The sequence below is a fragment of the Pseudorasbora parva genome, chromosome 10 (genome assembly GCF_024679245.1).
Source record: "Pseudorasbora parva isolate DD20220531a chromosome 10, ASM2467924v1, whole genome shotgun sequence".
Classification (NCBI taxonomy): Eukaryota; Metazoa; Chordata; class Actinopteri; order Cypriniformes; family Gobionidae; genus Pseudorasbora; species Pseudorasbora parva.
In genome coordinates, this window is record NC_090181.1 from 32,612,696 (window position 1) to 32,637,222 (window position 24,527).

Consider the following 24,527-nt stretch of genomic DNA (forward strand, 5'->3'; position numbering starts at 1 on the left):
CTAGAAGTGTTTGAAAGCCACCACTGATAGCTTTATTATTAGGCAGACAATGGAGATGCCTTTGGTATTTAATCTAATCACATTGTCATAAAACTCACTCTGGAAGCCACATCCCTGATGCTGCGAATCACGATATCTCTGTGAACTGAGGCGAAACTCCCAGGCTGGAGATGAAAGGGTGAGATCATTCAGACAAACATTTAGAAATAATTCCTATATATTCACATCATCATAGTTGAAAAATGTCACATGTAAATTTGCATGAGCGCAATGAACATTTTTAGATTTAATTAGTACTATTCAGAGCAAAAATGAATGATATATCTGTATCTCAAAGTCGATTACTTGTGGGTGTCACAAAAGCAGCCGTATAGAGCAGCTACACCCATCAATATCTTATCTCACAGTGTTCTCCTATCCAAAGGCCACTGTAGCAGCCTTGTCCCTTGAGAAAGGTGACATTTTTCTGCTGTAAATGCCAGAATTTGCATCCTGCTATGTTATGTTCCGGTCGGCTGGAGAAAGGTTCATTTTTAGTTCGCCAGCACACCGCACAACATGCTGCCTAAATGTGGGCGTTGTTTACAGATGAACTCAAGCTGTTCCAATGCAAGATGATTGTGTGGACTCACCAAGAGTTCTTAATAACAACCCGCCTTGTGGCTAATTACACATCTCACACAATCTGCTCCCAAAAGTCATCATTTTGCTTAACAGGAGACGCATTCGTCAAACCCACAGCCATATTGCCTCTGAGAATTTTGGGAGGTGCCATCTCTAGAAATCAGCACAGACTGAGTCCAAACACAGATGAGTAACCCCCATCCTCTTACGTCTGAGAGGAATGTCAGATATGCTGGTTTCCCTGCGATGCGCTGAAGATCAGGATCAACTTTAACCATGCGGGCCTTCTCCATTGTCAGCGCTCGTACCAATGCATGCGTTTGACGGATTCTTTCCGTGCAAGAGCTTACTAGGGTGGTTTCAAATAGAAAAACAACAAACTGACAGAGAAATCAGCGATGCGAACGGTGTGCTGACTGAGCATGTAAATTGATAAAGGAAGGCGGCCGTTAAGATGGGACAGAGACAGACAGAGTGACAGGGGGCTGAAGACTTGTCATTATGTTTGGTTGAGGGTGCTGAAATTGCTTTTGTACTGTATAATGATGCTGGTTTACAAGTGATTCAACTGAATGGTTTCTGATCTGAAGTGTACAGATGAGACAGATGAAAAATCAGTCAACTGAAATATGGCTGTGAAAAGAAACCTAACATTGTAGCCAGGATGGCAGAATGGTTAAGGCATTAGACTGAAGATACAATGGACAAACGTCCATGTGGGTTCAAACCCCGCTCCTGGTAGATGATTGTGAACGTTAAATAACATTAGTATGGTAGTGTTACTAACAAACCATTTTCGTATTGGTTTTGAAGAACTTGTAAAAGGAATGAAGGAGGTCCAAACAGCACTCCCGGTAGATCAATGAGAATTTTAAATGGTATAATGTGTATTATTTTGTGGTTGCGTTACTAACAAACTGGTTTCTTAAAGTGACAGCATCATAACATGACCAGGATGGCCGAGTGGTTAAGGCGTTGGACTTAAGATCCAGTGGACGAATGTCCTCGTGGGTTCAAACCCCACTCCTGGTAGATGATTGTGAATTTTAAATTGCATTAAAGTAATGCTGCTGTATGTGGTTTGTGTTGCCGTCAAAGTGATTCTGAAGAACAAAGGGGTTTTTAGTATTATAAGGTCATTGGACTTATGCTCCAATAGACACGTCCTCATTGGTTCAAACCCCACTCCTGATAACATCATAAAAAATTATCCAGAACAGGCGCTATAATGCATTTAAAGATAATATAGATATAATAATCATAACTTGAATAAGTCATTAGAATTGCCTTCTGAAAATCTACATCTTTGTTAAATTATTATCTGATGAACAGATGAGGCCAACACTAAAGCAAATTAACTTCTTGACTATATAAACTCCTGGGGCCTGTACCGTGATGGTAGTTTAACAAACTAAAGGTTACAGGATTAGTTTCGAGTTGACAAAACCAAAATAATCTATTCAGGCTTTGTTGGTCCCATGATGCTGACATCAGCTTTCTCTGTCAACTCAGGCTTTGATCAGGAGTTTAGCGGTGACATCAGCAGTAAACAGCCAATCACATGATGCGGTTCAGTGGAACTGAGATTCACTTCTCGCGAGAGAAGCAGCGAGATTCATTTCTCTCTTCTGCAGAATATTACATGATTGAAATTATGTTAAGTTATGAAGTTAGTTTAGTTGATATAAATATAGATAAATGAACATTTAAGCTCAGTAAACTTCTTTTTAATAGCTTTATTTATTGATTTTAAAGCTTATTTGTGACTTTATATAGGCTATTTATATTAATTTTAACAAAGTGCCTTGAGCAGGTTATGTTCTGCACAATTTAAGCTTTAACATATCTGGCTAGCCAACCGGCTTCATAGTATAGGCCCCTGGGGCCTCATTTACAAAACACATATGCAATCGAGATATTTTATCCTGAATTCTATGGATTTTATCATATTTTATTTCAGAAAACATTGTACGTTAACATTTAGAATCATTATATTACATTCATATTAATAGGAAAGTATCTGTTAAATGACTACTAACTAACTAACTAATTAACCAACCAAATAACTAAATAACTAACTACACTCTAAAAAAATTTGGGTTATAAACAACCCAAGTTGGGTTGAAAATGGAAAAACCCAGAATTGGGTTGTTTGAATGGTTCCTTAGGGTTCAAACAACCTCATTTCTAGGTTTGTCCATATTCAACCCAACTTGGGTTGTTTATAACCAAGCATTTTTTAGAGTGTAACTAACTAACTAACTAACTAACTAACTAACTAACTAACTAACTAACTAACTAACTAACTAACTAACTAACTAACTTACTAACTAACCTGTGGAGCAGCCAGGTCAGATGAGCAACACAATAATGTAGAATGTCAGATCAAAGGTCCACGCTCTTCTGTGTTCATCCTTCTTAAACAGCTCCTCAACTGTCTCTCCTGCAGCAGAACACGTTCACCTGTGATCTCTGCATGTTTTCTTGCAGGGGAAACTCTTGCGCATCCGCCCAATATGTTCTCACATGCTGCCAAAGCACCGATTTGCCAGCCAGCTCTGTTTTCTGATGCCTGTGTCACAGAATTTAGACGAAGGCACATTTATTTTCTTCAGTTCACACTGTACTCTATCATTAATTTGGCCCAGTTTACACATGATATTAAAGAAATAGTTTAACATTATCTATCTATTTTGCCTCACTTCTGTTGCTCATTTGATTATGTGGCCTTTGTTTTCCATTAACAAATTCACCTTTGAGCTCTGAGCAAGCTACAAAAGAAATAGCTCCAGCCTGAACACCCCAGTCCTGCCCATCTCATTGGCACGTACACAACAGTGCCAGAGACAAATGAGGAGTCTGCAAATATCACATCAAAACAGCCAGACGTGACCAGGATGGCCGAGTAGTTCAGGAGTTGGCCTTAAAATGCAATGAACAAATGTCCTTGTGGGTTCAAACCCAATTCCTTGTAAAGAAACAGTGATTTTTTATTCTGCAGAAAACCGCAATGGAAGAACTGTACTATTGCTGTCTTAAGCCCAATTTGGACGGTAATTGTTTCTCATGCAGACGTCTGTAAAAAATGAATTATCATTGCACCTCAGTGATAAAACCCATGCATTCGGGAAGTGATTTATTCACTGTGGAGGAAATATCGTTCTTGTAAATACTTTCAAGTTATCGCAAGGTGCTCCGCAGTGGTCAAAACGGATTTAAACAAGACATTTAGAATTGATCTCTTATGGTCAGATATGTGGATTAGGACAGCAATTAAATTACCACACAACCTTGGTGTTTCTCTAAAAATGGAAGCTAATTCGGCCTAGGATTTTGCTGGGTGGTAGAAAAAATGACATTATGGATTCTGACAGCAATACAATCACAGACTAACCACTGTAAATGCTGAACATACCTTACCTCCCCATGATAAACAATTACCATCCAAATAGGGCTTTAGTGCAGATGGCTAATTTGAACAAAGACTGATAGACAAAACAGCGAAATACTGTATAATTATGAGCAGTTCTAATCAGTTTAAATGAGAATTGCAATATCTGAGAGTATCTTTAACAAAACAGGATTAGGATGCTGAGTGGTTAGGGCGTTAGACTTACGATCCAATGGAGAAATGTCCTTGTGGGTTCAAACCCCACCTTGATAGCAGGTTAGCATTGAAAACCAGACAATGAAGTGAAAAATTGTGGCAACCTATATTTGGTCCACTGGATGAGATATTGATATACAATTGTAAGGTGTTGGTAGCCTGATGTTAAAGGTTAAAAACTCCAGAAGTCGAACATTTGTTATTACTATTCAGGTCAGATTCATTACACGGAATTAGTCTAAACAAAATAATTATATTGTGAAGAACAAACCCAAATAACAACATCTGAATTGAAAATGATGAAAAATATAAAGTTCTGCCACTTATTTATATGGTATCAAATGAAATATTTTTGTCTCATATAGAGAACTGTGAAAGTTGAGTGATTTATTTTACACTTGTTTTCTATAAGCTGCTCTGTTGCGCCTTTACAATTATTCAAATACAGCAGGTAAAATTAAAATACCATTTATTACCATTCATTACAAGCTTGCTTTCCACAATGTTTCAAACTGATGCGCCCCTTCCAACGTCCCAGCTCTGCCATTCATGTATAATATCATCTAAAACTCAGAGTTTCCTACTTGTAAATATGACTTTGCTTGGTAATTCATGTGCTCAGAACTCGTAATTATGCTTATGGGGTGACCATTGATAGTGCTGAGTGAAGAATAGTCAAGTCACCTTTATTTATATAGTGCTTTTTATAATATAGATTGTTTCAAAGCAGCTTTGCAGTGGTAACAGGAAAATAATGCAACAAAATTTGATTCGGCTGTACAGTCATGCTGGAGAAAACAGTGATGTCAAGTTACTTTTTACTTAAGTTAGGGGTGTAACGGTTCACAAAATTCACGGTTCGGTTCGATACGATACACTGTTGTCACGGTTCGGTTCGGTACGGTTCGGTATGTTTTAGATACAGCAAAAAGAAAAAATTGGCAGATAAATTACCTTTTTTAAATTATTTTTTTAATAAAACTAACAAAGTATGGATTTTTTTTTTTACATTGAACAATGACTGAGTTATACTTTACCCATCTTCTATGTAGTTACAGGAATAAGACATTAGCTCTTTACAATAGCTCTCTCCACACTTTTTTCACACACTACTGCTTCTGTCATCCCCCAAATCCTCACTTGTTTGACTCTCAAGGGGGCGTGTCTGAAGAACGTGGCTGTTCAGCTCCCATTCATAATGTAATGTGCCGTTACAGTCAGGTAGCTTTGTGTAGCCCTTGACATCCAGCCGTCTGTTGTCAGAGCAACCGCTGTTGCTTTGGCCAATTGGTTCTCTTTTTGTGCTTTTGTTTTTTGGGACAAAGCAGGAATTACTGGCTAAAATGGGCTCGTGAAGGAACATTGTAACTGTAAAGTACTTTAAGCATGTTCTCAAAACTCCGTCTGCAGTGCGTATGCGGTGCGTTTTGCGCTGCGTATGCGGTGCAGGAGCCGCACACCCTGTTGTGCTTTCAAATATGCTGCGTTTGCAGTCCGCAACCGTTAACATGGGTACGGAAAAAATACGCACCGCATAGACTACGCACTGCAGACGGAGTTTGTGTGAAAATGGGCGTAAGGTCTCATATCCGCGGCTATAAACGGGCCACTCGCCGCGGTGATGTCTTTTGCCATTTGAATAAGTTGGAAATGTCTGTCTTAATGCTGCGGGGATAGTTTGTGGCTGTTTCTCCTTTTAATCGTCTTGTTGTCGGCATTAATTTAATCGAGTTGACATGGCATTAATTATTCCCGCTGCTGTACCATCATGTAGCAAATGCGACATACCGTTGTTGTTTTTATCCATCACTCTTGCCAACACCATCATAGCTTACAGAGAATCCAAAGTTCACCCAAACACCAGACCTGTTGGTTATTGGAGGATCTTCTATTTCTGGTTTGTTAAACGCAATAGCCATTTTGCCACGAGCATTCAGCGCGTAGCCTACTGAGTAAGCGAACACCTGACTGAGCAGCCTAAAACATATTTGTTTTTTTGGGGGGTTTTTTCACTTCGGCGGTGTCAGGGGCATTGCCTGTTATGTCGTTTTGGTTATTGTTGAACGCATATTATTATATTTCACACACTTTTTTATTTTTCCAAATCTAATTAATTAGTCCGAGAACCGTTCGGTACATAATGCGTACCGCGTACCGAACCGAAAGCCTCGTACCGAACGGTTCAATACGAATACGCGTATCGTTACACCCCTAACTTAAGTAGCCAACTTTTTACTTAAGTAACTTAAGTAAAAGTATCCAGCACTACATTTTAATGTTATTAAGTATTAAATTATATTCAATATGAAACATAGCGCAGTAAAAAGTGCAATATTATGTTTTGGAATGTTGTGAAGTAAAAGTTTTCCAAAGAAAAACACAGATAAAGTACATATACTGGAAAAATAAAATTACTTAGTAAGTAAAAATATTTCTCTACTGTCCACCTCTGGACAACGGTTACAGTGACAAGGAACCAAAACTCCATCAGATAACAGAATGGAGAGAAATAAAAACCTTGGGAGAAACCAGGCTCAGTCAGGGGGCCAGTTCTCATCTGGCCAAAAAATAGAAGAATTCATTCTTTCATTCACTCAATTTTGCCTGTTATGGGGGGCAATCATAGCTCGGGTAGAATACCCTCTCCGAGCCCCTCTATGTTGCTGACAGAGCGCCAAAACTGTTACTTTCACTAAGATTATATGGGCACACAAACTCATGATAAAATATCTAGAGCTAAATGCAAACCTTTTGCTATATTAATACAGATCCTACCTTGCCCATGCCAGGAGTGTCTTTGACTTTGTTGACTGCCCGTAAGAGGCAGGGTGGAGCTGGGGGCGGAGACACCTGCAGGATACCACTGAAGTTAGTGGGAAAGAGGGGTGGATCACATGCCACGGGGGGCGCAGGGCGCTGCTTCTTCTTCTTGGAAGACAGATTCAATTTCTGGGCAGCCCTGTGGATATACAAACACAAGCAGTTAAAACTAAAGCAGATGTGTATGTATGTATGCATGTACAAACACTGCGATCCCTCGACTGTTCACATTGATTCCAAGTTTTTGTTTGCTCAAAGAAGTGTTTTGTATTTTATATAAAATACAGCTTGGAAAGTTTAGATGTATATATATATATATATATATATATATATATATATATATATATATATATATATATATATATATATATATATATATATATATATATATATATATATATATACAGGTTATATATAGGAACAGAATATATATAGAGAGCTGTTATCATGGCGTGATTGCAAATGATATTGATTCATTTAAACATTCAATAAACAAGAAGTTCATATTAAATGACAAATTTTAAACGGTGCTAATTTGGCAATGTTAAATTATGTTAATGTTTTAATGTTAAATTAATCTTAAAATTATTTATGAAGATGTTTGACTGGTATCAGAGCTATAGTGTCTTACTATTCTAATTATATTTATTAACTACATATAAGTCATTTCTCAGATAGTAGATATGGATCTTTTAGATGATTTTAAGGAGTGCTGGTCCAGGCTTGGTCTTGACTCTGTCTCCCCCTGCCTTGCTCTTGTCTTGGTCTCAACCCCACAAAGTCTTGGCCTTGGTTTTGACTTGGTCTCGGTTTAGGTGGTCTTGCCTACAACACTAATAAAAACCTACAGGCCCGTTCACACCAAGGACAATAACTGTAAAGAGAACGATAAAGATCATCATCAATAGGCTATTAAAGAATAACAGACCCTGTTGAAAAAAACAGCATATGCTGATGAGATATGTTTTCAAGCATGGCAGCTGGTTTGAGCTGGTTCATGCTGGTCCTTAGTTGGTCATGAGCTGGTTTAAGCTGGTCCTAAGCTAGTTATAAGCTAGTCCTGAGCCGGAGCTAGATGCTTAGGACCAGCACTTGACCAGCTTAAACCAGCTCATGACCAGCTCAAGACAAGCTTAAACCACCTCAAACCAGCTGTCATGGTTCAAAACATATCTAACCAGCATAATCTGGTATTACCAACAGGGGAGTTCACACCACATAAACAGCACAGAGAAACAATATTGTTGGAATCACTTTCAGAGCAATTTTATCCAGCTAATGAACGATACAAATATTGACAGTCTATAAGAATCCATCCTGCTGTAACAAGCTCGAGCATTTAAAGTGACAGACAAGTATACGCTTATAAAAAACAGAAAGATTGATGGATGGATAGAAAGGCGTTGGACTTAAGATCCAATAGACAACTGTCTTTGTGGAATCAAACCCCACTCCTGGTAGTAGGCAAATGAGATTTGAATTGTGGATGAATTATAAATGACAGAATGATATCTGTTTAACCATAAAACTGACCACCTAAATTATTAAACCTCAACACTGTACTTAAAAACAGGGTCCAAAATGTAACACAGTTCTCAGCGCATCAAGAAATCCCATGCACAGTGGCAACCAAAGTAAATGAGTTGATCCACCTTGACACAACGGCTGTACCTGTGGAAATCAAGTGAAATTCTTGTGTATTTAGCGTTTGAAGAGATATTGAGATTGGCTTTGACTAGGGAGCGGGAGAAGTAAGGGTCGATTGATTCTAACCGTGGTCTCGCAGCCTGTTAAGAGACCATTTCATTTGGCTCTTAGAAGAGTATCGATCAGTCCAGCATTTTCACCTGACCAAACATATCTGGGCAGAGGCTTATCACAGCCTAATTTAGACTCCCACTGGATCTGGGTTCGGATGATGGAGGCTGAAATTGCAGTTTACAAAACTGAAATACCTCAAGTGGTCAAATATGAAAACACATGAGGGTTTTGCTGCAGGGATGGAGAGAGTGGTGATCTGAAAACAAGGCATGGGGAACAAAAAATGTCTTATTTGTAGTTGGGGTTGGTAAAAAAAAAAAAGGGGGATTGGTCAAATATTGCTTGCAGATTGCTTGCATTTTATATATATATATATAAAATAAATATATATTTATTTATTCGTCCCAGGCCAAAAATATCTTATGTGAGAAGCCATGTTTAGGGTAAGATAATCATAAGAATTATGATTGCTTGCCTCTTAAGAATTAGATAGACAGACCAACCGACTGACAGACAGACTGACAGACAGACAGACTTACCAACAGACAGACAGACAGACAGCCAGACAGACCGACAGACAGACAGACAGACAGACAGACAGACAGACAGACAGACAGACAGACAGACCGACAGACAGACAGCCAGACCGACCGACCGACCGACGGACCGACGGACGGACGGACAGACGGACAGAGAGACAGATAGATAGATAGATAGATAGATAGATAGATAGATAGATAGATAGATAGATAGATAGATAGATAGATAGATAGATAGATAGATAGATAGATAGATAGATAGATGATAGATAGATAGATAGATAGATAGATAGATAGATAGATAGATAGATAGATAGATAGATAGATAGATAGATAGATAGATAGATAGATAGATAGATAGATAGATAGATAGATAGATAGATAGATAGATAGATAGATAGATAGATAGATATAGATAGATAGATGTGTGAGTATTATTTTCTCAGATTAGCACAAGGAAAGTGCCAGTTTGTACACACTGCAGTATTATTACAGTACCTTGAGGCACAATCATTAATTTTGAAGGTCCCCACATTTGCCAAAATGTGCAAATCTATAGGTCAAAGAGGCAGGGAGAAGAGAAACATAGCTCATGGTACACACATTTCAGGTACTAAAATCCCCAGCACTAAAATCACTTCACATCATATATATACACCTTTAGCCTCTGGCTTATCGGAGAAGAACTCGAGCGCTGTGGCTCAGACCTGCTATTTGATAAAGTAAAGAAAATATTTTGCGAACTGATCAAATTTCTGTTGAGAGGAGAGAAGTGGTTACTGTACGGGCAAAAAATTGAGGTAAAAATAATAAACACCCTGGAAGATAAGAGACGGTGAAAATATAGCTGGAAGTAATAATAACACTCAGAGTTTGTGTAAATCAGGAATGGAGATACAGTTACTGTCTAAGCTATGAAATCATCAGCACTTTGGAGGCCAACGGAAAATGCAAACTTTTTCAGAAATGAGACAAATTATCACCGGGATACATAGTCAGGGGAATGTGTGTTTGTGTGTAAAACTCATGTGTAACCCCCAAAGGGTTGTGACGAAGTACGTGGCTGAGCTCCAAGGCTTTGTGTGAAGTGCAAAGTGAGGTAATTATTGTGACACTCATTAATGTCAGAAAAAGAGTTTTCTCTCTCACACACACTTTTAACGAACACACCGGCCAAAACCTTAATGAGCTGACAAGCAAAGCCGTAAAGTTTGACGCAAACTGTTGTCTCCGCCATATGCTTCTCATTTGAGCCCTCTTGTCCTACATAAACAGTGTACCGCTCATTATTACCTGCCTGAGAAAGGCCTGAAGAGAATAGATGGAAATAATTTTTTGTTAAAAGCTAAAAACACGCAAAAAGGGAAATTGGATGAAAACAAAGTGGACACTTTGCCTGAATTGGCTTGAATCAAACTCAGCCGAGATGTGAATGTGTTATTTTGCAGAGGCGTTAATGAGATTGCTTTAAATAGCTTCTTAGAGGAACACTCTGATTTAGAAAACAGACATCTCTCCTCCTAATCATCATCTCCACAAAAGTACAACATACATACACCGTGAGCCATCTTAACTGCCATATAAGCACATAACATAACACATAAAAATAGAATTAAATTGCCTAGCCATTAAAGTCAAAAAATATAACTACAATAAACAGCACCAAACACGCTGCCATGATGCTAGTGTGTTCTTGGTGGTTTCGGGGCATTACCATACAGTCGCAATAGTCTTTTGATTTTCAGCACACTGCTATGCTTATAGTTGTCAGAAGGTTGCTATGGCGTTACTAGGGTGTCCTGGGTGGTTCCCAAGGGCATTACCATACAGCTGCTATAGTCTTCTGGTTATCCGCACATTGCTATGGCGTTACTAGGGTGTTCTGAGTGGTTGCCAGGGTATTGCCATACTGCTGCAAAAGTATTCTGGCTGTCAGCACATTGCATTGCTAGGGTGTTATAGGTGGTTGTCAGGGTATTGCCATACAGTTGCTATGGTCTTCAGGTTATTAGCACATTGCTATGGCATTGCTAGGGTGTTCTGGGAAGTTGCCAGGGCATTGCCATACAGTTGCTATGGTCTTAAGGTTATCAGCACATTGCTATGGCATTGCTAGGGTGTTCTGGGTGGTTGCCAGTGTATTGCCATATAGTTGCAGGCTTCCTCTGTGTCATTATTGTTATAGTTACCAACCTTTTTGTGAACAGGCCTCAAGTCCCAATAGACGTGCAACAGTAACTCAAACTAATCTTTTGCAATTGCATGCTATTGTTTTTTTTTTTTTTTTTTTTTTTTAATGTAGCACAGTAATTGTTCATTTAAGCAACATAACCTTCATGAATGGTGGTTACCATAGCGGTGGTTACCATGGCATTACGAAGCAAAAACCCGTTCTAAGGCGTTAGTATGCTCTCTGCTATATTCTAGCTGGTTCCTTCTAGGGTTATTAGTTTTGAACTATACGCTCAAAGCATATATGGACTAAACTCAGATATCAGTGGATTAACTGAAGCAAGTTCCAATAAAACTATACGCCAAAGTAGCTACAAACAAATCTCTTTAAAATGAACTAGCATGCTAAACCTAACAGTGGATTGAATGTCAGATAATTGTATTATATGATAGTATGAGAAAACGGCATAGCAATGCTCATCTTAGCAAACAGCACTAGTGGGACATTTGTGTCCAGTGAGGCTAGAAAAAAAGATTACTTGTTTCTCACCTGTCCATCATTTAGAGGGCCTGAGGACCCCTTAGTGTCCAGTTCTGTGTTCCTCTTAAACAAGTGTCCACCAGATTGAATGTGAAGTTTGACAGCTCATCATGAATCCATTAGTTCTCCAAGTTGTGCTATTTGTGGTTGGTAGATTGAGCACCCCTCTTCCGATGTATCCGCAGAAGATCGAAGCGCTTCCTTGGCAGCGAGCGGATAGCTTAATCCCCACACCTGAGCACTCCTGACTGCCTACGCTCCGTCTCTCCAATCCCATGTCTCTTTCTCTCTCTTTCATTGCCCTTCTCCTCCTCTCCCTCACACTTCTTTCTCAGTGTCTCTCCTCCATGTCTCTGTTTGGCACATTCTTCTGATTATATTGTCCAGGAAAGAATGTCCAGGCTCCAGATTAAGCGAGACCAGCTAAGAACATCCAAACAGGATGCAGGGAAGACACCGTTAGGAACAACATCACATTGCCGCCTCTCAGCCCCTGTGCTCAGCTGATAATGTCTACTATTCAATCTCTGCAACAGTCTTGTTTTCTCTCTCTCTCTCTCTCTCTCTCTCTCTCTCTCTCTCTCTCTCTCTCTCTCTCTCTCTTGCTCGCTCTTTCTCACTCTCTCCATCTGTAACATACCTCACACTTCTCCAAGGATTTCTTTTCAGTACCACAGGCAACAGTAAAGTTGGACCCAGAGCTCTGGCACCTCTGCACTCATTTTCTATAGAAAATCAAACAGCAGCGGCCGCAAACTAAACGAAACTGGAGTACATGTCCAATGTTCTGAGAGGGGATATATAATTCAGGTAGAATCTGACTGCAATGTCATGTGGGAAATGTCTGGGCTCTCTTCATGTTTTTGGCTGCACCGATGAGAGAGCAAGAAAATATGCTAAAAGGGGACATTTAACTATAAACTTCAATGGAAGCTGAAGACATGAACAAGGCAAAAAAAAGAGAACATGAAAGTAGGAAAAAATTCAAAAATCAAAGCAACATGATTCATCCATGAATCAAAAACTCAACACATTAATGTCACTGTTTCTACATTAATGGTGATTTAAAGGAATAGTCTAGCCAAAAAGCATAATTTACTCACCTCATGTGGTTCCAAACCTGTATGACTTTCTTTCTTCATAACACAAAAAAGGACTTTCATTGTATAGACATAAATAGTTATCTGTATAGATAGTAACATTCTCCATGGAAGAACGAAAGTCATACAGGTTTTCAATGACATTATACTGAGTAAATGATGAGAGGGCCTGTTTACACCAGACGTGTTTCGGTTGATCGAATTCACAAGTGGATGTTGCTAAATATGCTAAATGGGGCAATCGTGGTTGCTTGAAGGTTGCAGGTTCGATTCTCATAAGTCTCAGGTCTGGCAGGAATTGTCAGTGGGAGGAGTAAATATCCAGCATTCTCTTTCACCCTCAATATCACGACTGAGGTGAAAGCCTAGAGCAAGGCACCGAACCCCCAACTGCTCCCCAGGCGTCGGATCAATATGGCTGCCCACTGCTCTGGGTGTGCGTTCACGGTGTGTGCACTTCGATGGCTTAAACACAGAGCACCAAGGATTGGTCACCACATGTCCTTTCACTTTTACTACACTTTTATGTGTAAATGGGCCGGGGAAACATTTTGAGTTTATCTACTTTTAACCAGTTCAAGACTCAAGAGGTAGTCGAAAACTCATTCGACCAGATTGCTTTCATAGTGTAAATGTTCATGTGATCGAATGCGTTCAAAAAGCCACAAAAGACTGCCTGCTCTCCGCCTACTTAACCAAAGCGTAAACATTATTGGATTTAAAGTTTGCCATCTGAAGACCTAAGTTTGGTTTGAAGACGAAAAATGTACCAAGCACAACCTTCTCTCGCCATTCCTGATTTCTAATACACACTTACTGCGTTTGGCGTGGTCTTGTGGCTTTCAGAGCAAAAATGAAAGCTTAATTTGCTTAATTTGCAAGCTTCATTTGCAGAAACTAAAGCTTCATCCACAGAAATGATAGCAGAATTTAAATGAAATGCAGCTCTATGTATGGTTTTACGTACTGTATGTAAATTATGTGAGCTTATTTCATCCTTTAGATGGAAAGATATGAAAAAGCCCATAAAATTACCGGCCCATATGTAACAAAAGTCAGCTAGCCTCCTTGTTAGAGCATTCGACTCTCATGCCGGCGGAACCAAGTTCGAGTCCCGGTCCAAACAGAAGGGGTTATATTGGTGCCGTGACCCGGATGTGAGTGAGGTTTAGGGGGTGAGTGTAACAGAGGCCAGCTAGTAGTTGCTGTGCGAGTAAAAACCTTACTCTTCTGATCTCAAGAGACGCTCTAGCGACTGATGCTAGAGGTTGCGGCCTTTAGCCTCCTTGTTAGAGGGTCCGACTCTCATGCCGGCGGACCCAGGTTCGAGTCCCGGTCCAAACAGAAGGAGTTACACATGGACCCTCCCCTCAAGGAAATCAGGACAGAGGTGGTTGAAAGTGGACATAAGAGACACATGTGCTGCGTTCCAGTTCGTTTTTATTATGCCCTTCACTCGCAAACTTCCCTCCGTCTCGTTCACTCAGATGTGTATCATTGCTTACGTTGCATGAGTGCCCAATACTGGCGGAACATTTGCAATGAACTGAACTGGAATGCCCTAAGCCCTTGATCCCTTGGAATTCATTATTGATTTGATTTATTATGGGGGTTTTTTCTTTACGAAATTTTTTAATGCAACATTCTATATGTATATATGTGTATTCAGGTTGTTTTAAATGCTTTTAAAAATATTAAAAATATCATAGAGTTGTTTGTGGTTGGGTAAATTAAACTTGAGATACGGTGACGTCACAATCGCTTTGCATTGTGGTATATGAAGCTGCCTGAAGTGTACATATGAAGTAGACTCGCTCCCTCGGTCAAAATCGAGGGAGCAAGGGTCTGTCCATATAACCTTCCCTTGTCCACTTCACGAAGTGGAATTCACTTCAAAATGGAGTGAATGAAGTTCGCAAGTGTGTGTCTTACAGTGGAAGTGGAACGCAGCATTGGTGTAAATGGGAATGTGTCTCCTTCGTGTACTTGTAATCCGATCGACCAAAATGCGAAATGCATCTTAATATCAGGCGTAAACAGGGCCAAGAATGTTTATTTTGTCATAACCTATTTCTCATAGGTCTCCACCTCATAATAATACTACAGAAAGACACGGAAGTCAGAAGTTATATAAAAGACAGAGAGGGCACAAAAGATTACGCTTAGTTCATGATAAGCCAAGGCACTGAGTGACTAACCCACTGGGTCCGACCTACCCAGCAGTCTAATAATGTCCATTTGAACGTCAGCTCTCTGTGTAGACAGAAATGCAGAATACCGAGCTGAACTTTGCTATCGTCCTTAAAACAACCTTCATCTCCTCAGAACATCCTTAGACATTTCTGGGTGACACCGTTTCACTGTTGCGGCACTGGAAAAAAAGAAAAGCCTGCAGTCGTATTCACCCTGCAGTCGTGTTCTGGCGGCGCTTTGTCAGAGGGGCTGTTGTCTAATTTCCCTGTCACTTTTCATACATCCTGCTCTGATCCACAGCTGCCGAGCCACCGCATAGAGATCCAACCCCAAAGTATGAAAGGGGCAGGCCACAGCATTCCCACGGCTATGTCGCACACCCTGAAGCTTTAACATCATACACAACACAAATGTCTATTACATATTGCATCTAATTAGTCAGCACTCTTCCCATATGGTGCAAATTAAAAGGAGATTCACTTGCATAATGAGAGTGAGCAGGGACACGCGAAAAACAGGCATTAGCTACATACAGTATATATGGGTGTATTTGCTGATGAGCCTCATTAAGTAAAACAATTAAGATGGTGTTCAGTGGATGGAAAATTCGACTTGAACAAGACTGAGGACTACGTCTCAATTCACATTCTTGTAATATGGACTTAGTTATGTACTTTGTTAGTAATGGGAAAGTTTATACTTTTGAGTTTTGAGTTAAAGACTGTGGCTGAATTTGGAATAGCAATGGAATTCTTGCCTTGTCTGGCTATCACCAGAACAAGCTCAATCTTTTAAGATTGAACATTAGCCTGCGGAGTCTGCTCTGTATTTTCTACTGAGGCATGATCAACGGGCATAGCTCAACTGACTCTGTACGCAAATGGATAGTCCTTCAACCAATCAAACCAACAATCCATCACTTCTCTATCCATCATTTTTTTAATCCCGCCAATAGCGTGTCAGGTGGATAAGCCGGTTTGTGATTGGTCCCCGCAAATTTGTAACAGAAGCAAGATACCCAGTCTAATTCTTGCCATCAGAAGAATAAATTACATTTTAGAATATATTATAATGTTTTTTATTACTGTATTTTTTATCAAATAAATGTCTGTTGAGGATAAGAGATTTCTTTCAAAAACAAACAAAACTTTTTAAACACCCCCATTTTTTTAATGGTAGTGTATGTGTGACCCTGGACCACCAAACCATTCATAAGCTGCACAGGCATTTGTTAGCCTGACAAGCCAGACCCACATCAAGATGTTTGGTCTGGAAACTCACCATAGACAGCTCAGTCCGAGAGGCTGGATAAACGGTTGTCTTTCAAACTCCCTCTGCACACGATAGGATAGCGCTACACCAACCGGAGCAACGAAGGTGAAGCGGAGCTCGTTGATAGTATAGATAGACGGTTGATAGATTAAACATTCGCCGTATCCGGTCGGCAAAACTCAAACACATCTTCCCTTTTTAAGAATGACTTCAGTGCCGTTCTTTGTTCTTTTCTCAGAGAAAAGCTTAACTCCAAGTCTTCCAGAGTCGCGGTCAAAGCTAATTCGAAAGACCGCCGTTTGCCAGTTTCTGTGTTTACTAGAAACACACAAACGCAACTCAGCCGTCATCATTATGGCCCCGCCCACCGACTCTGTTCACGATGTGATTGGCCCGACCAGAGTTTGGCGTTTACAGTTCAGAAGTGTATTGAGAGTTGCTAGACGACACTCGCGGGCAGATTAGATTTGCTGCCGCTAGGGTGGGTCTAGATTTCTAGGCTAGGCATTTGTGGCAATGGCCAACAATACATTGTATGCATAAAAATTATTTTTTTTAAAATTAAGCCAAAAATCCTTAGGATATTAAAGGGGTACTTCAGCGCTGGAAAGATGAATCTGTATTTAAACTGGGTCATTTATGTAGTAGAAATGCTAAATTATTTTTTAATTTGGTGCACTCCCAGAATGCATTTGCTTCACTGCCCTATTTTATTTGCCCCTCCCAAAGTCACTTGCCTACCGCAGCAAAGCCCTACCATTGTTCAACGTAATAAAATAATTTAGTTCAGTTAGAGAACAGACACTACAATTAAAAAGTGTGAGTGTGATCCCACCCCCCATGGATGGATTGAAAAAATGCGGAAATAAAGCCACAGGCCAAAAAAATCCTCCGATGACGCAAAATGATATCCTTCGAATATATTACCGGATTTCTACTGATAAAAAGCTTGATGCTAAATCACTGAAGTAACCTTTTAAGTAAAGATAATTTCCATGAATATATTTAGTAAATTTCCTAATGTAAATATATATGAAAAATATTAGTAGTGGTAATATGCCTTGCTATGGACTTAATTTGGACAACTTTGAAGGTGATTTACCCAATATATTAAAAAAATTGCACCCTCAGATTTCAGATTTTCAAATAGTTATCTCTGCCAAATATAGTCACATCCTAACAAACCATACATCAACGGAAAGCTTGTTTATTTCTTGATTCACCACAAGTAACATTTTTAGTATGCCTCAGAGACAATGTTATTTTGTCAAGTGGCTAACCAGCCATAATCATAACCAGATAGCGCTTTCTCCATCAAATAATGTATATTTTAATTGTAATTGTAATTAATTGTAATGACATAATTTAATGTCATTTAGCAACAGTCATTTAGTCAACCTGTTTTTATTATATATTCTAATATTGATCTAGATTACTGCAAAGTGCAAGTCTCTTTTACCAGTCACCGAGCGAACGCAGAGTAACATTATAACATAACTTTCAACACACTCAAATGTATTTAGTATGATTATTTTAACCATGTAAAAGAGCACTGCGTTACCCCACATACAGAACAAAAAGAGCAGAAGAGGCCGACTGCAGCATAAGCATAATTAAAGTTTAAAGATCAGTGTTTTGCACAGGTATCCCTCATTAGAATTCGCTTACAAGGGCTCTCGGCACGTCCTGCTTAATACCACAGTAACGTAAAAAAAATAAAAAAAAATAAAAAAATAAAAAATAAAAAACGAATACATTTGCATACATTTGATTTCTGAGTCTGTTGGATTCCTTTCCATCTGCTTTGGATGTGAAGACTCAAGACTACAACTCCCATGATTCCACACTCATCCGCGGCATCATGAAGGTACGCCTTTGTTTTGAATAAAGCGCCGAAACTTACATACTGTGCCTTTAAATTCATGCCTTACATTTTAGCTTCAGAATTTTACTTCCAATCACTTTTACAAAAGAAAATGAATCATCACAAACTTCTTCTCGTATCCATAGTGCAAGTGTTGTCTGCAAAGATGCAAAAGACTCAGCATGCTTCTGGTTCCTTCAGACTTTAGATGTAGCTTAAATAACTTTCAATGGTTATTCATATTTAAATGAGCAGAACTCTGGCCCCAGGATTCTAATTAAATGCCTCACTCAATTAAAAGCTTGACTGGCACTATCTTTCAGCCTCTTTGAATACATACTTCTTACATGGTTTCGTTTTTTGGGCCTGGTTTGAAAATTAATCACTAATTTATTATCTTTCTGCACAACCCATTTGCCAAACGATGCCACGGTTTTCCGATGTCAACAGATCTGCTGCTAATAAAGCTGTTTACTTCAGTTAGTGTCTGGAATACCTAATGAGCCATTATGACTTAATTGACTGGGATGAGAAGCATTTATTTTGGGGTCTAACGTCAACCCGCTCAGATTAAACCAAAGGTTAATCAGAGCAATCCAATGAGAAATGACATCTCCCAAACATATTTATCACTATAAATAGATTTTATTTCCCCTAGCTCTCTCCTCGATGGCTTTGCTGCTGTAGTACTTAAAAAATAAACCCATTGTTGTGCTAAAAAACGGTTATTTCATGACATATCTGTGCCGTTAATTTGTCCATATCCTATATGTTATAAATTCTTATTCCTATATGCTCATATAAAATAATCTGAAATGTGTAAAATTACCTATATATTTCACTGTCAATAGGATGAAGATGCTAAAATAGAGAAGAGGAGTTGGGACCCATATAAATCCCTACAATTCTGATTTGTGGAGCTGTTCAGAACTCGGAGGCTGTTTCTGTAGATAAGGTTCTCCCAGACAGTCAAGCTCAGATGAAGCTGCTTCTTCACTGGATCATCAAACAAGCCACGGAGGCTGAGGCCGCTCAAGCAAAAAATAGAGCGCTTTGAATCGGAATGCTGCCATAGTGAGTCAGCATTGGCAAAGCCATGGTTGTGTAAGGCCAAAGAAACAGCCCGATCAGTCTATACTTATTAAACAGGTCAACATATTTCACTAACTGTGCATAATGGAATAGAACAGAAACATGCTTGTCTTATGCATGGCCATATATTAAGGGTGTAACGGTTCACATCACTCATGGTTTGTATCACGTTGTTACTAGGGCTGTCAAAGAAAAAAAAGAAAAAAAAGAAAAAAAAGAAAATAAGAACAAATAATCAAACTACAAGCAATAGCACGAATACATATAATAGAGCAGAGATACAAAGGAAATAAAGGTAGGAAATAAAATCAGGAAGGTCTAACAGTAGTTTTCAGGTATACTGTAAATTGTAATCAAATATAAAATAATATGCTTTATCCCGCCTTCACTAACTGCAAAGTTAATCGATAACGAATTGTGATTGGATTGTATTTTGTTCTCCACTTTTATATGATCACCTAGCAAAGACAATTCCAGAATTTTTTTTTTTTTTCATAATAAGTCAGGGCACTAAAAATATAGCTGAAATACAGGACAGTCCTGCACTGTAAAAAAATGTGGTTGGTTTTTGTTGGTTCAACTTAAAAAATTAAGTAACCTGGTTGCCTTAAAATTGTGAGTTTATTGAAATTAAAACTTTGAGTTGATACAATGAAGGAAATTAGTTTAATAAATAGAAACTCAAAATATTATTGTATCTGAACCACATAAAAAATTGATCAATCATGAAAATAGCACTATTTGGCATGTTTCACTGCATCATCAGAAATAACACACACACACAATTACCCAATATGCTTACAAAATCTTTTAATAATATTTTAATAAAGGTTGTCAAATCTCAAAAAAATTTCATTGTATTAACTCAAAAATGTTATTTCAATGAACTCAAATTTTTAACGCAACCAGGTAACTTTTTTTCTAAATAATTTTTTACAGTGTGGGAAAAACATGATGTCTGGTCCCCCTACTCATAAATCATAGTCATTCATTGTGACGTCACAATATAACAGGCCCACAACTGGTGACAGAATCTGCCATGCTCTCCTCATACACACATGCATGAAATTTTGACAGATTTTTTTTTTCTGTGAATATGTCCGTTTAATCGAAAAGAAGACGTGAAAGAGAACTCTGTATAGTATCTGCACGCTGTCTAAGATGCAGCTATATGTAAATAAAAATTATTCAAAGTCTTATAAAATAAAGTATAATATTAAATATTAAAATGATTAACTTTATCAAAATAAAAGTTAATCTTGTGAGCCCAATCAATCAATCAATCAATCAATCAATCAATCAATCAATCAATCAATCAATCAATCAATCAATCAATCAATCAATCAATAAATCAATAAATCAATCAATCAACTTGATTTATATAGCGCTTTTACAATGGCGATTGTTTCAAAGCAGCTTCACAGTGTTAAACAGGACAATGTTGCAACAAAATTTGATTTGGCTAGTTTGATTTGGAAAGTTTATAGAATCAAATATGACCTAATTAATACATTTAACTTGTATATTTAGTTGAATAACTTGGATCATAATTTTATTGTCCCCAACTGAGCAAGCCAAGCCAAAGGCGACAGTGGCCAATCAGAGGAGGTGCACAGACCTGCTGCCTACGTACAGGTAATAATAACAAATTCTTACTCTGATTCTTTTACTTTGAAATATGTTACATGAAACTAAAACAGGATGCTCCTGTTGAGCTAAAAAGGCTATTAGGAAATCTGAATGGTTTTTGGACTGCAAAAACACAAGGCATAAAATGCATAACCAAGTGGTGCTGAGGTGAGCTAAGCCTCCTGAAGGCCAGATCTGTTACTGCTTACTGCAGAGTGAAGAACACACCAGAACTGAACGTGCTGTTACTATGGTGATGCTAGTTAACAGCTGAAAAAGGGTCTGACTGATGGTCACATTGTGTGACTCAGACGTGAAAGGACAAATGTAGGAATGAAACAACATGATGCTTATACCCAATCCTTACATTTCTGACCAGGACCATACAGAAATTATGTCTGCATTCTGTAATGATCATATTATGCCCTTAAAGTCCATTTTACATCTAAAGCAACATATTTCAGAGGGATAATTACTGTTAAATATTGACAGTTCAACTGCATTTAGGCTGCTTTAACTAAAAGTAGCCTCAAATGATGCCTAAACAGCCATTTGGCTATTGGTTATAATAGCAAACACAGCAACTGCTAGAAAAAAATGCATTGAGGAACATCCACAATAAGATGTGTACGTTTCAAATGTAAATTTGTCAATTTTTACTTTATGTTGACTCAACACATTAATTAAATATAAAACATAAAACAACTTTATCAGGCCACATAATATTTGTGTTGAGAATATTCTAGATAATATTCTACACTGTAAAAAATTATTTAGAAAAAAAGTTACCTGGTTGCCTTAAAATTTTGAGTTCATTGAAATTAGAATTTTGAGTTAATACAATGAACATTTTTTGAGATTCGACAACCTTTATTAAAATATTATTAAAAGATTTTGTAAGCATATTGGGTAATTGAGTGTGTTTTATTTCTGATGACGCAGTGAAACATGCCAAATTGTGCTATTCTCATGATTTATCATATTTTTTATGTGGTTCATATACAAAAATATTTTGAGTTTCTATTTATTAAACAAATTTCCTTCATTGTATCAACTCAAATTTTTAATTTCAATAAACTCAAAATTTTAAGGCAACCAGGTTACTTACTTTTTTAAGTTAAACCAACAAAAAACGACCAAATTTTTTTACAGTGTAGATCTGGAGCGTAGCAGACCATCAGACTCAATCAAGACCAAAGGGTCTGTATCTCCATTATAGTACTAAATATTCTTCACTTCACAGGCTCCAGGGTGCCCTCCAAAATTAATAATGTCAGCAAAGGCAGGGAACATGGGACAGGGAGGCGAGGGGTTGCTGTAATTGGACAACATGCAAGCACTCAATGTTCAATAGTCATAAGCTTTACGGCAAAAGCTAGTGAGCTGACTACATGGGCAGCATGTTAAGACATCATATGCACAAAGCTATCACAACGGCTGTCCTATGATGCCATATTGGGGCAAATAATGTTTTTTTATTTTTTTATCATTAATAGGATACCACTGTGTGGCATCCACTCTTCTTTTTATAACCGTCTGCCAATGTCTGGGGGCTGAAGAGACAAATTGCTCAAGTTTAGGAATAGGTATGTTGTCCCATTCTTGTCAAATCTTTCTAGCTTGTAGTTGCTCAACGGTCTTAGGTCTTCTTTGTCGCATCTTCCTCTTTATGATGTGCCAAATGTTTTCTATGAGTGAAAGATCTGGACTGCAGGCTGGCCATTTCAGTATCCAGATCCTTCTTTTACGCAGCCATGATGTAGTAACTGATGCAGCATTGGTCTGGCATTGTCATGTTAAATGCAAGGTCTTCCCTGAAAGAGACGACGTCTGGATGGGAGCATATGTTGTTCTAGAACTTGGATATACATTTCAGCATTGATGGTGCCTTTCCAGACGTGCAAGATCCATCCATACCATCAGAGATGCAGACTTCTGAACTGAGCGCTAACAACTTGGGTTGTCCTTATCGTCTTTAGTCCGGATGACATGGTGTCCTCAAATTTTGATTCGTCTGACCACAGAACAGTTTTCCACTTTGCCACAGTCCATTTTAAATGAGACTTAGCCCAGAGAAAATGCCGGCCCTTCTGGATCATGTTTAGATGTGGCTTTCTTTTTTTTTTACCTGTACACTGTAAAAAAATATTTAAAAAATAAGTTACCTGGTTGCCTTAAAATTTTGAGTTCATTGAAATAAAAAAAAATTAGTTACTGCAACGAACATTTTTGAGAATCGACAACCTTTATTCAAATATTATTAAAAGATTTTGTAAGCATATTGGGTAATTGTGTGTTTTATTTGTGATTACGTAGCCAAATGCTATTTTCATGATTTATCACATTGTTCATGTGGTTATGGCACAATAATATTTAGAGTTTCTATTTATTAAACCAATTCCATTCATTGTATCAACTCAAATTTTTAATTTCAATAAACTAAAAAAATTAAGGCAACCAGGTTACAAGTTAAACCAACAAGTTTTTTTTTACAGTGTAGAATTTTAGCCGGCAACATTGAATGGCCTGGTGGATTGTGTTCACCGTCAATGTTTTCTGGAAGTATTCCTGAGCCCATGTTGTGATGTATATAAATATAATTTATTATAATTATTCTAACGATATTTGTAATAATAATAATAATAATAATAATAATAATAATAATAATAATAATAATAATAATAATAATAATAATAATAATAATAATAATAATAATGAGAACTTGCGTGTTGTCCAATTACAGCAACCCCTCGCCTCCCTGTCCAATGTTTCCTGCCTTGGCTGACATTATTAATTTTGGAGGGCACCCTGGAGCCTGTGAAGCGGAAAATCTTTGGTACTATAAAGGAGATACAGACCCTTTGGTATTATCTGTGTTGTTATTATTATTATTACAAAATAAAATTAAATATAATAAAATTGTATTTAAAATGTAACATAAAATATACTTCATTCAAACGATAGACCAGCGGAATTAATTACTGGAAGTGCTTGTCGAAGCAGTGTATGGATTCTTCCAGTTATGTATATTTTCAATGTGCTGTAATCACCTAGTTGACTGAAGGCCTCTTATGATCATGTGCTGGATGATTTCAAAATTCAGACATTTTCAGATTGTAATTATCCACACCCTGTCGTGTGTTTGTGGACATTTGTTATTTCCTGTCTGTGCCATTTTTTTGTATCTTTGTAGTCTTTCATGTTGATTATTCTCCACAGGTGTGTCTTGTTAACTTGTAAAGCTGGTTTGACCCTGTGTATTTAAACCTCTATACTTTAGTTTTTGGGGGTCGTTGCTCTGTAAAGTATGAGC

The 24,527-nt window shown here is 38.1% G+C and overlaps 1 protein-coding gene and 1 non-coding gene across 4 annotated transcripts in view; one reads left to right on the forward strand and one right to left on the reverse strand.

The window, feature by feature from the left end:
- The window catches only part of kif26ba (kinesin family member 26Ba), a 137,783-nt gene that overhangs the window by 30,584 nt on the left and 82,672 nt on the right, over positions 1-24,527 (reverse strand). For 2 of the 3 annotated variants that reach the window (XM_067455898.1, XM_067455897.1), the window contains exon 5: positions 7,007-7,190. In XM_067455898.1, the coding sequence (XP_067311999.1) occupies positions 7,007-7,190 (184 nt within the window). Of the gene's footprint in view, positions 1-7,006; positions 7,191-12,073; positions 12,583-24,527 lie in introns of those variants that run through there. The other variant, XM_067455900.1, reaches the window with a different exon arrangement.
- On the forward strand, positions 1,574-1,656 carry trnal-uaa (transfer RNA leucine (anticodon UAA)). The gene has a single exon. It is a non-coding gene; the product is annotated as a tRNA-Leu (tRNA).